Source organism: Sebastes fasciatus, chromosome 10 (genome assembly GCF_043250625.1).
Source record: "Sebastes fasciatus isolate fSebFas1 chromosome 10, fSebFas1.pri, whole genome shotgun sequence".
Taxonomy (NCBI): Eukaryota; Metazoa; Chordata; class Actinopteri; order Perciformes; family Sebastidae; genus Sebastes; species Sebastes fasciatus.
Window position 1 is genome coordinate 27,778,110 of NC_133804.1, and position 15,000 is coordinate 27,793,109.

Here is a 15,000-nt window from a genome sequence, read left to right on the forward strand (position 1 = left end):
GCGAATATTCTAAGCTTCGGCCAGGTGGGTGGTGGAGGCTCAACCTGCAGCGCACTCCTCCGACACAAGCAACGGCGGCGAGGGCTCTGACTTGGCTCATCTCCATAACATGACTCGGGAAGGACTCAGCCAGAGATTTCTCTGCTCTCGGCTGAGAGAGATGGCATAACGCTGCAACTTGTGTCCCTCGATTCAATTAAAGGCTTTCATTTTTAAGAATTCTGTTATTCTATAGTATTGTTGTTCAATAAAAAACATTTTCCCAAAAGGTTTGGTGTGTTTAATGCATGTTTGTAATCCTAAAGGGGTTAAAAAAAAAATTTAAAAAAATATCCCAATCCCAAAATTGGAAACCGAATACAAACGAACGAATATCTGAATAGTCGAATATTCGGGTGTTGCCCTACTTTGCTCTGTCTAAAGCCGCCTACACATGATCAGTGGTAAAATCACTCTGCGCTGGTTCTGCCATTGTTTTCCAATGGGGAGAGCGGTGCCGGCGGACTAGGTGGAAGCACTACCCTTGGCGTGGCGTACAGCTCGAAATTGCCACTAAGCGCTGCGCTCAAAGTAAAAATGATTTTCACTTTGACCTCAGTTGCTGCTGACCTTGCAGAGCACAACCAATGCAATAACAGCTACAACTGTTATTGTGGCCTAGAGACAGTGAAGTAGCTTCCTTGTGCACTTTTTGAACACATATTATACCTGTGACGTGGTTTGCCTCTGCAAGACTCTGCACCCTACCTCGTGGTGAGCGAAGAGCAAATCATGTGAAGGCGGCTTATCTTTCGATTTTCACAATGTAGTTCACATGTACAACTCTTTTTGGGAATCAACTTTGAAATCTAAAATGCTGGGAGTGTCCATTGCATCACCACCAAAGAGATTTCCAAATAAGTTGTGCAACTGCATTTCGATGTAGAAAGACTAGTCAATTAATCAATCAAGAGAAAATGTATCTGCAACTAGAGTTTTTTGCTTTTACTTTTCTCTATTTGTACTTCATTGTGAATTGAGGTTTCAGGTCAGACAAAAAGAGCAAGTTTAAGACTTCATTTCGTGCTCTTGGAGACTGTTAAAGGTATCTTTTCTTATTTTTGGAAATTTTTAGACAAAAAAGAAACTGGTTAATCAAGAAAATAAAATAAAAATAATAATTAACAATGACTAAATGAAGTGAACTGCTGCCAGGATGGTCGAAAATTAAAAAAAAAAAAATCTGTGGTGCAGTTCTGTTCTTCAATGCTGAAGTAAATGAAATAAATCACTGATTGTGTCCTGTAATAATCCAGGTTCATTAGTAATATATACACCTTTTTGAAGGTGTAAGGTGTCTGCTAAATCCTGACCCAGTTCTATCAAACACAATGTGTGTTTATATCTTAAAGCCTATTATTCCTCGAGATTTTGTTGGATGAAACCTCAACTCGGCCGACTTTATGAAGCCTTAAAAAACACATCAAAGGAGTTATGTAAATTGACTGTGACACAGGCAGTATAACCTCCTACGTGAGTTAAAAAGCAGCGCTGGGATTGGATCTAGCAGCTCAGCTGCAATTCAAAAACGTGACCAAGAGACGTTAGAGAATTCTAGAAATACACTATTAGCCTCATTAGTCATATTTGCAGGTATAGAGATATACAGTATCACACTGGGAAATGACACCCTACCCATGGAGCTGCACAGGACCCCTGGCAGCGCATGCAGAACTGCTGAACACATTAGCCAGTTAATGGGCTACTTAAAAAGAGGAGGAGAGAGAGGAGGAGGAGAGTGGAGGAAGGAGAGCCAAAGTCAAAGGGCATGAAGGGGGCAGGGAAGTCACTGACAAGCAGATAGAAAGAAAAGTGAAGAGGGGGAGTGGAGCAAGAGGGGGGAGGAGGGGTAAGAAAGGAGGGAAAGAGAGGGGTGAACCTCCTGGAGGACATAAATAGGAGAAAGAGGACTTGGAGGCTCGCAGTCACTCTTCTCGACAGCCACATCCAGCGCTCTCCTCTCCCCTTCTCCTCACCTCCAGCCTCTCTCCTCTCCACTCATCTGCTGCAGCCCTCCATTCATCTGGAACCCTGAGCAAAACCAGTGAGTAGCTTCTGCACCACATCTCCATCCTGTCGCCACATGACAGCACAGAGAGCCTTACACTCATGCAAATGTTATATAGGGCTACCCAAGTATACATGTATAATTAGTGCCAATTATTTCTGCAACAGGGAATTGTATGCAATCATCACAAACTCAGATAGTGTTAGCAAACACGTGTTGGACTCGTGTGGATTTAACAGATTTTATATGGATGCAGTGTGTTATATTTAGGAGGAATTGGTGTTGCAGTGAAATGCAAATGTCTGCTCTACTTTTGTGACAATATGTAAATTGCATAGCATCCACTTTCATTTAATAAAAAATGATTAGATTAAGAGCAAATCTTTGTAAAAATAGCAAGTCCATGCATCTATAAACTATGCATTAAGCAGAATTTGATATATTAAGTGGTCTACTTGATTATGCAAACTGCACATCACTCTATTTGAATGTGATTCATGTATATACCTCTTAGAGGCAAAGATGTGCTGCTATGATGTGCTTCATAGAAAATGAATGTCCCACATGGGAACATTTAGCTCCCCATTAATCAGGAACTGTCCACAAGACTTTTTAATCATACTGTTAAAAGAGAAAACTAGTCAAGAGCCAGTGAAAGAGTTCAGGGAGGTTGCAGGATGAGCTCCATGTAGCTGCTGAGGATGATATGACGAGATATCCAAAGTTAGAGAAAGTCAGCTTTACTCTTTGAGGCAGAAATGTGCAGCTCACCAGACTGTAACTACAACAAACACCAAACTTTCACCAATTGCACCTAAATTAACGCAAGAGCTCCATCTGCCAATCCCACACTGCTTAAATGAGTTAACAAGTCTAAACAGCGGAAAAACAGTTGAGAGCGTTTTAAGTGAGTGACTCACATGAACCACTTGTTAAACTCGACGCTGATGCTGCAGCCAGACGCTTTGCCCTTTCAACACTACTCTTTGTCAGTCTTGTCATGTACAAGATCTGACAGGACAACTGATGTCAAAATGAGTGGAGAATGTGTACATAGAAATACTCTTTGGCAGACTAAAATAGTTGAATCCTTAGAATAAATGTTTATGGTAGCAGTTGGTAAAGTACCCTAAATCAGACCTCTTGGAGTGTAGCTACAGCAGAGCAGAAAGTATGAAAAAGTGTGTAGTATAGGGCTGGGTGATATGGCTTGTAAATAATATCTCGATACTTTTAGGCTATATCGCGATATACAATATATATATGACCTATAACCAATAAATTATTGAGAGTTATTCAATTTCGATATTAACCGGCGCAGCTTTTCTAGCCTTTACAGCTCTGGTTTAGCGGCCCAGGAAACTCACAGACCAAGTGCATGCATTGTAGATCTTCTCACGTGATGCTACTCAGCCAATAAAATCTGTGCATTCTGATGCACGGGAGAGACGAGACAAGAGACAACAATCGGAGGAATAAGTGGCGTGCAAAAACAGAGCTTTTTTATCCAGAATGGACAGACTCTTGCAAGTTCATTCTTCCCACGGGCAGTTCAAATTCCGGTATGTCTCATGTGATCAGAGACCGTGGTGATTATTAAAAGCGGTAACATCTTTTTTTAAGTGGAGGCTGGCATCTTCCATCACCTTTTCCGACCTCAACACGTATAAACTCGCTTTGGCGCTTCACTTCTTCTCGCTCCAGGCTCTTTCCCTGTTCCCTGCTTCCCTCTATATACCAAAGGAGTGCGTCTGTGGGAGAGAAGTGAAACGCCAAAGCTAGTCTCATAAAAAAACGTCAATATTTACACTCAATGTTGGCGATATAGTCATCTACCACATCTGACGTAGAACAAGCTGCAATACATCAGGTATATTCGATATATCGTCCACACCTATGGGGCGATTACACCTGTACACATTTGCAGCTGGATGACTCAGCTTGATAGAAAAGTTACTGACTTGTCTCCTTTCTTTGTTCTCCCCTTCAGGTCCTTCATCCTCCCCCAAATCAGCCCTCATCATCATGGACAACACAACGAACATCCTCTCCATCTCTGAGGCACTCTACCACCTGATGGTCGTGATGCTGACACTTGGTCAAAGCGTTCATTCGATGCCTGTTCCTACTGACGTCCCCATGTGCACAGCCTCAGAACCGGCCCAGTACAAGCTAACGTTTTCCGGCAAGTGGACGCGGGCAGCTTTCCCGAAACAGTTTCCTGTCTACCGTCCCCCTGCACAGTGGTCAAACCTCATTGGTAAGTGCACATCAAGCTGGTGTCAAAACTGTATTCTCATTGGTCACAGTATTGGCAGCAGGTGTATAACAGTATACTGGGTGAGTAACAGGTAGCTAATGTAGAAAACTACCTTCAGAGAATACCCTGATAGATCAGTATACAGGAAGTTAATGACAAATGTTTCTTCCCATTGAATGTCACCGATTGTTGTGTCAATACAGGTGAAATCTCAATAATCCACCTAAAACATTAACTATCAACAAATAAGAAATAAAACCGTTCTTTTTATATCCTTTTGCAGAGATATAAACTGACTAATGCAGTTAATATATATATACTGTATATCTCTTCTGACTGCAGACTGATACCTGCTGCAACCACTAACTTCATTTCCCTCTCTGTCTGCTCTTAGGGGTGACCCACAGCTCTGACTACCACATGTGGCAGCGTAATAGCTTTGCCAGCAATGGACTGAGGGAGTTTGCGGAGAAAGGCGAGGCCTGGATGCTCATGAAGGAAGTAGAGGCGGCCGGCGAACGCATCCAGAGTGTTTATGGGATCCTCTCCGCTCCCGCTGTTGCGGGAGGCACAGGCCAGACGAACACCGAGTTTGAGGTCTTCGCCAGGCACTCTTATGTAAGTCTCTAAACACCTGGTTTCCTTCAGTCTGGGTCGGGGCATTGAGGTCTTCAATGTGGTTCAATATGTACAACAAGGTGATGCTTTCTTTAAGGTCAGAGGGCTAAAGTATTTCTTAAAAATGTTGCCAATCATACAGTTGGTCTTATTGGACCATAGAGAGTTTTTTCCTTATATTCATGTGTAGCTTTAGCCATCATTCTTATCAACATAATAATATTTTACTAACAATAGACACGGTCTTACAACGAAGTGCACAGATCATGCAGATTTCCAGTTTGACCGTTTCATAAACAGATTATTTAGAAGTGAAAATGGAAGTCTTTGTAAGAATTATTATATTGTTGTAAGAATCCATTGCACCTTACAGAGGTCCTCATTGGTACAACTTTGACCCACAATACTAGTTGAGCAGTGTACAGTTATTATGGACATTTTGGGTGCATTAACTGTTGTTTAACTTCCAGGTAAGTATTTCACATACCTGGGTTAAAGTAGATCAGGAGTGTGGTTACCCCTGTGAGTTCTATTGTGAATGTATTTCCATTGAGGTTGTTGCATGTCTCAGCACTACAATTGTGAGTAACAACAGCCAAAACTATAAAAATAAGACCAGGGTTGTTAAATAAACTTAAATTACCTAACATTTTTATTTAATGCACCAAGTGTCTTTTTAGCCAAGTAATAAATTGGCACACTTCTGCTAACAGTTGATCATAAAAAGCATTAGATATTAAGAAAGAGCCACATTGTGCCTTTTTAAGTAGGTTGATGCAGCAAAACAGTTAATGCTACTATAAAACCAGCTCCAGACTGTTTTTTTCCATATGCTGCACCCTAAAGAGAGCTTCCGAAATGTAACAAGCTTAATTTATGTCTCTATAAATTATGTAAAACCCTGCAGGATTTGGCTGTTAATCTTCCTACTGATGAGTCTCTGGGTAGGTCATTAAGTCGGGGACACGTCTGACCAAACACAATGTTAGGTTTGGACAAGAGACGAGACAGAGTGGATAGGAGGAGGAGAAAGTGTGTCTGGAGGTGAGAGAAATGGAAATAGGCCAGTTGGAGACAAAAGATGCTCACCAACAAAAAACTGTAGCCCTCTCTGGTACTTAAATAACACCACATGTAGAGAGGTGGATGAGTTATTAGACTATGAATCCCTAGTATGATGATACAGGCATCGAATTGAACACATTATAACAGTGAAAGAACTTACCAGATGATATACATATCACATATGGTTGATTTAAAGGGGAACTCAACTATGCACATCATATGTAAAAGTTGTATAAAGCCTTTTGTGACTCCAGAGGGAGCTTCATATAGTCATTTGAGTCAGTGTTGGTGGGGGCTGAAGACTCAAGGTCTTTGCATACCAAAGTCTGTACTTTTTGGATGAGTTTTTTTATTCCGCCATCCAATAAAAAACATAACAGACAGAAACCTCGCACACTGAGTCCGATGCATTTTATTATTCTATTTGTTACAAAAGATTTGCGATACAAGACAAAACTGAATTAATTAAGTGGGTGCAATGGATAACGCTAGTCCAAAACAGGACTGATGAATAAGTGACATTAGCCAGAAGCTATCGTTAAACTGCCTAGAGCACAATCACTACTGTCTAATCTTTTGTACATCGTCAGAGCACAATAACCCACTCCTTCCTTTGTGGCTTTACCCCAACTGTCACAACATGAGGTCAAACAGTTATCCACTGACAAACACTGAGACCAAATCATATATGGTGACAAAATAGTAACTCTTTTCTGTTCTCTTTCCCATCCACGTCTTTCTCCTTCTCTCTCTCTCTCTCTGTATCTCCATCTCTCACTCCGACCCACCTCCTCATTTCCCTGTCTTTCTCTTTTTTTCTCTCTCTCTACGCTCCATCTCCCTCCCCACGGTCTACTTCCTCCTCTCTGTCTGCAGCTGTCGTTTATCGTGCGTCTCATTCCCAGCCCGGACTGGTTTGTGGGCGTGGAGAGCGTTGAGCTGTGTGACGGCGACCACTGGAAAGAGAATGTGTCGCTGGAGCTTTTCCCATACGACGCAGGAACTGACAGCGGGTTCACCTTCTCTTCTCCCAACTTTGAAACCATCCCACAGGACAAAATCACACAGGTGGGTCAGACTGAGCCAAGAGCAACAACAACCATCAATCCAAAGCCAGAAATCACTAATCGCGTGAACAGGGACATGAACTTAACGTTGCTTGATAAAACCAGTGTTGACAAGGAAGTGCATATTATTTTATACCACTTTTTGTGCACAGTATAAACAAGAAGCAAAATCAAATCAATTTGACATCAGACAATAAAACAAATGCCTTGAAGGCTTTGTTCATTCTACTTATGCAACGTTTTAGCACACTGTATATATAGTGGACAGTATAAACTGTTTTTATCACCATTTGGAGCACTTTAGTACCCTAAATACTCAACACACAAAGATCTTCCTTGCCCAAAATCATGTATTTCTTTAACATAATTAAAAGGATGTTGCTATTAACTGCTATTCCTTGTTCATTTCCCCTCCACAGATCACTTCTTCCTTCCCTAACCACCCTGCCAACTCCTTTTACTACCCCCGCGTGAAGCACCTGCCGCCCATCGCCAAGGTAACGCTGACTAAGATAAAGAAGACCAATCAGATCATCAGCCTGCCCGTGGAGCCGACGCAGTCCAACCAACTGCCAACAGGAAACGAGATCGAGGACACGCTCATAAGTAAGTCTGAGGAGCAGAGATACTCACACTGGCTAAAATGTGGTATGTTGATGAGGATAAGGAGCTTTCATGATAACAGCAATCAGTAACAACAGAAACCAAACCAAAAGAAAAAACTGAATGGTGCTGTAATTATTTGTACTACTATTGTTGAGTAACATACATTTAAAGGTTTAAGAGATGCCAAAACACTGCACAACAGTTTATAATAGTAAGAGACAAGATTTTACAACTCTGGGAAGTTACCACGACAGAGTGGGTCCCCATTTCTTTTTATCTTGCACGGGCACAAGGTTCACACGTGCAAATACGCAGGCAATGTTATACAAATTCCTGCCGCCAGTTTCATACTATTCTGCTGATCAACAGTGGGGCGACAGTATTGTTCAGAGCACAACAAAGTGGCAGGAAAGGCAGGAAAGAAGAAGACTACAAGCTAGCAAACAAACGATTTTAAGTATTCAAAAAATTAGCTTTGCAGATGTTTTATGAGGAAGGAAATGCAATCAACATGGTTTGTTAGGCCTCAAAGATACATACAATCACATTTGGTACGAAACACTGAATGTAAACATAACACTGTTTGTTTACGAGGAAACTCCACAAGATACCAAAATGTCCAGTAGCAAAAATGTTGCTTGTATACCATAAAAAAAAAAAAACTTGCACTTATGCATAGCCGTCACAATATGATCGACATGTAAACAGTGTTTGCGTCCATTATTACTTCACTAATCTGCCTCTCTCCATTCAACTTGCACTGATCAAATAGTATACACATTTAAAAGAAAACAAATGCTCTAAATTGTGCGTTCTAAAGAACAGATGTAGGATTTCACCCAATGCTAGGAGCTTGAGTCTTTTGCTGACTCAATTGAGAGCATTTGGGAACCATTACAGACCACACACAAACTCAATTACTTCCAACCAGAAACCAGAGAAGCCAAGCAAAGGGCAGGGCACCAAAAGATGCCAGGGGCACATCTGGCATCCAGTGGAAAACTCTAAAGATGCATTTTAAGAAGAAAAACAACATAGAAATTCTGCACAGTAACGTTTTGGTCGCGACCCAAAACAGGATGCAGACACGTATGTTTTAACAAGATATGGATCCATAAGGTGAAGCTGGGTTTATTTAATGTTGGTTCCCAGACTGTTAAAATTTAAGACTCTCTGTTGTACAGATTAGTGGTTAACAGTAAAAAAAATAAAAAGTCCAACTGCAAGTAAGAATAGAACGAGGGCTCGGAAAAATGAAGACGAAGAGTGTGTCAAACTAGAAGTAAAGCCAACAATGCAGTAGTCAAACAACCTGTCTGAGTGACTGATGATCTCCAAGGAGGGGGAAAATAACCTTTTATAAAAACATACTTCACCACAGAAAATCTAAACAGATGACTTGACCTGGAAAGGTTTTTTGGGGCGGGAAAAAAAAGAGATAGATAGCGTGTCGAGCTGGCAGTAGAGCTGACAGCAGTAATCAGATTCAGTGTTCAGGGTGACTGTGAAGGTTTGACTCAGCATCACAGACTACCAGTCCGTTCCCCTGACTACCCATCAACAAACAACAGAGAGGCTCCAGGAGTCTGTTGGGGTTTCCTGCCTTGATCCCAATGCACCATCCTAACCCTCTGTCTGTTTATCCTTTCCTCCCTCCATTAATCTCTCCATCTTCTTTATGGCATCTCCCCAGGGCTTGAGCAACAACTTTCATTACAGATTAGAAAACACCTGTTCTATCTGTAAAATACAGAAAGATAAATGCTTCTTACAGCACTGTATCACGTTAACCTTCCCTCTGCCCTTAATGGACACACAAGGTGAAGGGAAATTTGACTTGTTCCATCCTTCCATCCGACCGTCCATCCATGTAGCTTCCGTACCGCCTCCCATCCTTCTGCTTTTCTACTCTTTAACCGACGACTAAGTCTGTGATACATATCAGCTGTACGGAAGCTCACAACAAGATTGGCTGAGGTCGCCCAGCAAGTTCACCAGGTTGAAGAAAGAAAGAACATGATGTAACATTACTAGAGTTGTCAAAGTTAAAGCAATAATAACGCATTAATGCAACTTGCAATTTTTTACCTCAGTTTAAAAGCTAAAGTGAAGATACTGGCATCATATGAAATCCATTGGTACCAACCATATCATACTAGTTTGTCAGCAAGGAAGGAGGCTACATAACGCTCCAAATTAACACTAAATATTGGCGAGGAAGAACTAGCATGGCCATTTTCAAAGGGGTCCCTTGACCTCTGACCTCTAAATATGTGAATGAAAATGGGTTCTATGGGTGCCCACGAGTCTCCCCTTTAAAGACATGCTCACTCACATGCAGTTTGGGGCAAGTCATAGTCAAGTCAGCACAATGATAGCTGTTATGATTCGAGCATGTTTTTTATGCTAAATGCAGTACCTGTGAGGGTTTCTGGACGATATTTGTCATTGTTTTGTGTTGATTTCCAATAATAAACATATACATACATTTGCATAAAGCAGCATATTTGTCCACTCCCATGTTGATAAGAGTATTAAATACTTGACAAATCTCCCTTTAAGGTACATTTTGAACAGATAAAATAACTATGGACAATCATGTGATTAAGCGCGATTAAATATTTTAATCGATTGACAGCCCTAAACATTACACTTCAATGATGAGCTCCCTTTCCCTGTATTACAGTTGAGGTGCCCTTTAGCAAGGCTCTAAATCCCTATAATCTGCTGAAGTTGCGTCATTAAGTGGTAGAACTGTTTTAGGGTTGCAACTAACGATTATTTTCATTGTTGATTATTTTCTTGATTAATCGATGAGTTGTTTGGTCTATAAAATATCAGAAAATGGTGAAAAATGTCGATCAATGTTTCCCAAAGTCCAAGATGACGTCCTCAAATGTCATAGAGGAGAAAAGAAACCAGAAAATATTCACATCTAAGAGGCTGGAATCAGGAAAAATTACTCAAACCGATTAATCGTTCATCAAAATAGTTGGCAATTAATTTAATAGTTGAGAACTAATTGATTAAGCGTTGCAGCTCGACACTGTTTACTCTGAGGCAGGACTAAACTGACAAAAAGCAAGCACGGTCAGCAAAAACTCACCCAATAAATGAAGGTTAAAAAGAGTCATAATTAAACGTACCTCCAGCAGCGCAACTAACTGCCAAGAATCTCTAACGAGAAGCTATGGGTTCATAAAGAGCTGCACACACAGCACGCAACCATTTCTTGTAATTCCCTTTCATTATTGTGTTCACTTTTCTAAAGACAAATAAGGGTTGAAGAGCAGTGGTTTCCCCTCTCATGACTAATTCCTCCCCTTTCCATTCAAACCTATTAAAGGAAACTCACAAATGTCAACCATCTGCCACTTACAAACAATAAATGTATTGAAAAAAGAGGAAAGCCTTTTTTTTTGCAAGAAGAAATAACGCTGCAAACCAACGAGCCTAAATGTTGATGTGTTTATCTCTCGCTGCAGATACCCCTCTGGACTGCGAGGTGTCGTTGTGGTCTCCTTGGGGCTTGTGCAAAAGCAAGTGTGGAGACCCAGGCGTGCAGCACCGCACGCGCTACATCATAATGCACTCAGCCAACAGCGGGTTAGCCTGCCCCCTGCTGGAGGAGGAGAGGAAGTGCTCCCCGGACAACTGTTTATGACTAGGCCAGGAGAGGAGGGAGAAGAAAGAGAGGAAGGAGAGGAGAGAGAGGAAAGCCAGGAAAGACAGGAAAGGGAGGAAAGGACGGAGACGGAGAAACAACAAAAGGTCTTCGGTGTATTCACACGAGGCGTGAATACGGTGAAGAGGACTCCCTTATTTCCTCCCTGACCTCTGTCTGATTGATAATCTAACTGAAAAACTGCATAAAAGGTCTCATCCTCAAGTCACATTGATAGATCTGACAGTACTAGAGGGGTGAAGTTTGGCAAAATAGCTATTAGACACCCATTCAGCTTTGGCAGATTATCTAAATTGTCTGAGGATAGAAGAACAATGCTTTTTATAACATAGCCATCAACTGAAAACACATTTTCACATTATAATTTGACATTTCTGAAGATCACAGATATTTGTTTGCCCACAGTGGATTATAACTCCCAGCTGCTTCCATCAAGCAGATTTGGAAATAAATCCATATACATGATACTTAAGATCTAAAATCCCTATATCTAAGAAATACTTAACAGAAAATTCAAATAACATCAGCTCTGCCACAGGGGGAAACATGTACAGTAGTTGCAGAAAAGTGAGTCAGACATAGAAATGAATGTACGATCCTCCCTGCATTCAGAACATAATGTCCCCAGAGATATTGTGGTTGTTTTCCTGAAGACAAAGAATATATTTATTGACAGGATTTTAACCTGTAGTGTACAGTATATGAAATCTGAAGGTAATAATTTGTATGCCTTTATGTTATTGAGATATTACTTCAAAGTTTTTTGTAAAAAAATGCTAAAAATGTACAAAAAAATGTTTTCTGTATGGTCAATAAAGTGTAAATATATCTTATATATACCTCTCGAAATCCACAAAACCAGTCTGAAAATTGCATGAGGCTCTATGGAGAAGAGCCGTATAGCTGTCAGACTCTGGTCAAAGCTGACCGATGCTACGCTATGATTGGCCAGTCTGTGTTCGAGTGGCGGGACTTAGCATGGGTCTATTGAGAGTAAAATGATATGGATTAAAATGCTTCTTTAGTGCCTCTCGCTCCGTGCAATGTTTAAATCTGAACCACACATTTGGGCTCCCAAGGTCATATTACTAACACTGGGGCTGCAGGATCAAATTGAATGTAGAGAGAAACTGGATGACCTGGGTTCAAGCCCCGGTACTGGCGAGGACTCACCCTGATGAAGTGTTAGTCATAAAATTGATAAATGTGTTCAACTATTTAAAACAGTTCACCAAATGTTGATTTAGCTCACGAGGACTTCATGCTGTGACGTCCAGTGCAGCACATCCCACTCTGAAGCGGGAGTCCCAGTTAATAGGCAGAACAGACACCAGTTACACGTAAGGTGACCTCTTTTCTCAGGAAAGGATTCTTGGCAGAATCACGACAACACAATTTGAAACAGATCGAAAAAATCGCCCTTTAGTGAACGATACTGGTGTAAATATGTTGAACAGATAAAATCACTAATCCCACCAAGTAACATAGAAAGCACACTGCAGATGACAGATTGAACAGCAATAAGAACTAAACATCTGGTGAACGAGGGAGCTCCTTCCGTTTTGAATGACGAGAGAGAGGAAAATTACTGAGAGAGAGAATCGGGAGGAACAGCAGCAGTTCCAGTTTCTGGATTTCCTTATGAAACAGTAGTTTCATCAGTTTAAGTCTGAAAAAGGTAAATATAGAGTATTCGCCAAGTTTAAAATACTGTATGATGAAGAATACCTTATGGCGTGTATACAAAACAATGGATTTTACTGCCATACCAACTATGGCTGGGTAATATGACGATAAATATCATCAAAACAATATAAAAATGTCGATCGTCTTGTTTTTCTATATTGTTTCTATCGCGATAAAGGCTAGGCCTTTATTTATTTATTTTTTTCTCTAAACTTTCAATTAAATTTTACACTCAAGTTCTTAAAATGAGAAAATACTCAGTACTTTTAATTCTCAAGTATTTAGTTGACACGAGTAAAAAAAATAGGCGTTACCACATGGCTATTTCATATAGACTTTTTATTTATTGAATTACTCAAAAACATGCTATATTGTGATATATATCGTTATCGAGATATGAAATGTATATCGGGAAAGAAGATTTTGGTGATATGCCCAGCCCTAATACCAACGAGAGGCCGTATTACAGAAACTTCCTGTCTTAAGTCTGAAGATAAGATAGGTTTTTCCACAATTTGGTATTACAGAAGCAACTCCTATCTAATTTATCTTACTTCACCCTGAGATTCACATCTCATCTCAGGTTAGGAAATCCTAAATGCTCAATCCAACATCGCTTTATCAACTTTTATGTCGGTTACCTAGCAACCAACGCTATTTTTTCTCATCTCGCTGAGCTAAACAACTTTGTAACTGTTGTTTTTTTTCATTAAAACATACTTTTCTTTCATCAAAAAGAAAATAAGTACACTGACAAGTGATATGAAGAGGTAGGCAGCTCTTATGTCCAAAGAGAAGAAAAGTGGTGGAAAGGTGAAAGTTAGGAGAGTTTATTTAAGGTTTTGGGAAGTTAGGATGCTTGTGTAATTCACTCTTCCTATCTTAAGTTAGTAACATTGACATAGGAACTGTTCATTTATAATGGCTATTTCCTAAATCAGATCCTAACCCTATTTACCATGGTTACCAAATGGTTAAGATAGGATCTGCAAGTTGAGAAGTTTCTTTAATACGGCCCCTGGTGTCTAGAAATTTCTTTTGGTATGCTCAGAAAAGTGAAAACGGGCATATACTGTGTCCCGCTGCAGTAATGTTTACAATATACGAAAAACAACAAGATCAATACTCTTGCCACAGGAAAAATCTGTTAAAATGTTTTCAAAATGGCAGAAGGAAATACTGTAAGAACTATCTGATAGGCAGCACTATGTGGTTCACAAGACAAGACAGACACACAATATAAATCCAATGCAGTTTAAAACTGAATCTACTATTTCAATGGCAGCCAGGTATATTAAACGTGTTGATCTAGTATTCACACTTTCTGTAAAACTACTGAAGTGTGGGAGGAGAAGAAAAACTGACTCTTAGCTGACTTTGAGGAATAACAACTTTTGCAGATGCTAAAAATGAGAAGGATTTATTCTGTGTGTGGGGGTTAGCATATGGCAACTACTGTATGTAATGGTTTGGATTACAATTTCCTCTCAATTTCCAAAGACATTTGAACTCTTTCATAATGTAGTTACAGGCCCTGTGAGGCTGGTAATCATTACTGCCTAAAAGGTTAAAAAGTGAACACCATATTTAGAAAAATAAGAGATAAGTCAGTAAGCCGGATGAGAAGTGCATTTGTCAAGATTAACCATCAATCTCTATACTACAGTTCAGTGTGCTCATACATATTCTCGCCCTGGAGGGACAACCAAAGTGGATAAACACTTTCATGGATATGTTACTTGCTCTTCCTGCATCTTGTTTAGTAGCTAGTGATTTATCCCTCAGGGCACAGTTAAACATTTATCACTTTCGATTTAGTGTGGTAACTACAGAGAGAGCAGGCCCTGCGGTGGAAACAAGTCTACTGCAATATTAACACCAACATGTTTAATCCCATGTACTGAAGCTCTTACACTATTATACTAATAGGTAAATATTTCTGTATAATAGCAACAGAGAATATTGA

General features: G+C 40.2%; 1 protein-coding gene and 1 long non-coding RNA gene across 4 annotated transcripts in view; one reads left to right on the forward strand and one right to left on the reverse strand.

Annotated features, from left to right (window-relative positions):
• LOC141775665 (uncharacterized) overlaps positions 1 to 15,000 on the reverse strand; it is a 90,264-nt gene that overhangs the window by 67,713 nt on the left and 7,551 nt on the right. The window lies entirely within an intron of this gene.
• Positions 1,865 to 12,181, forward strand: spon2b (spondin 2b, extracellular matrix protein). Its single transcript, XM_074649251.1, has 6 exons — positions 1,865 to 2,083; positions 4,038 to 4,307; positions 4,702 to 4,925; positions 6,867 to 7,058; positions 7,477 to 7,663; positions 11,149 to 12,181. Exons 2-6 carry the CDS (start codon positions 4,073 to 4,075, stop codon positions 11,325 to 11,327), a joined length of 1,017 nt encoding a protein of 338 aa, XP_074505352.1. The 5' UTR covers positions 1,865 to 2,083; positions 4,038 to 4,072; the 3' UTR covers positions 11,328 to 12,181.

Excerpts from the sequence above, each read along its gene's own strand:
- spon2b (XM_074649251.1), top strand. The coding sequence starts at position 4,073 with ATGGACAACACAACGAACATCCTCTCCATCTCTGAGGCACTCTACCAC. Across the intron at positions 4,308-4,701 it reads ACAGTGGTCAAACCTCATTG|GGGTGACCCACAGCTCTGAC; the intron begins GTAAGTGCACAT and ends GTCTGCTCTTAG. Across the intron at positions 7,059-7,476 it reads CACAGGACAAAATCACACAG|ATCACTTCTTCCTTCCCTAA; the intron begins GTGGGTCAGACT and ends TCCCCTCCACAG.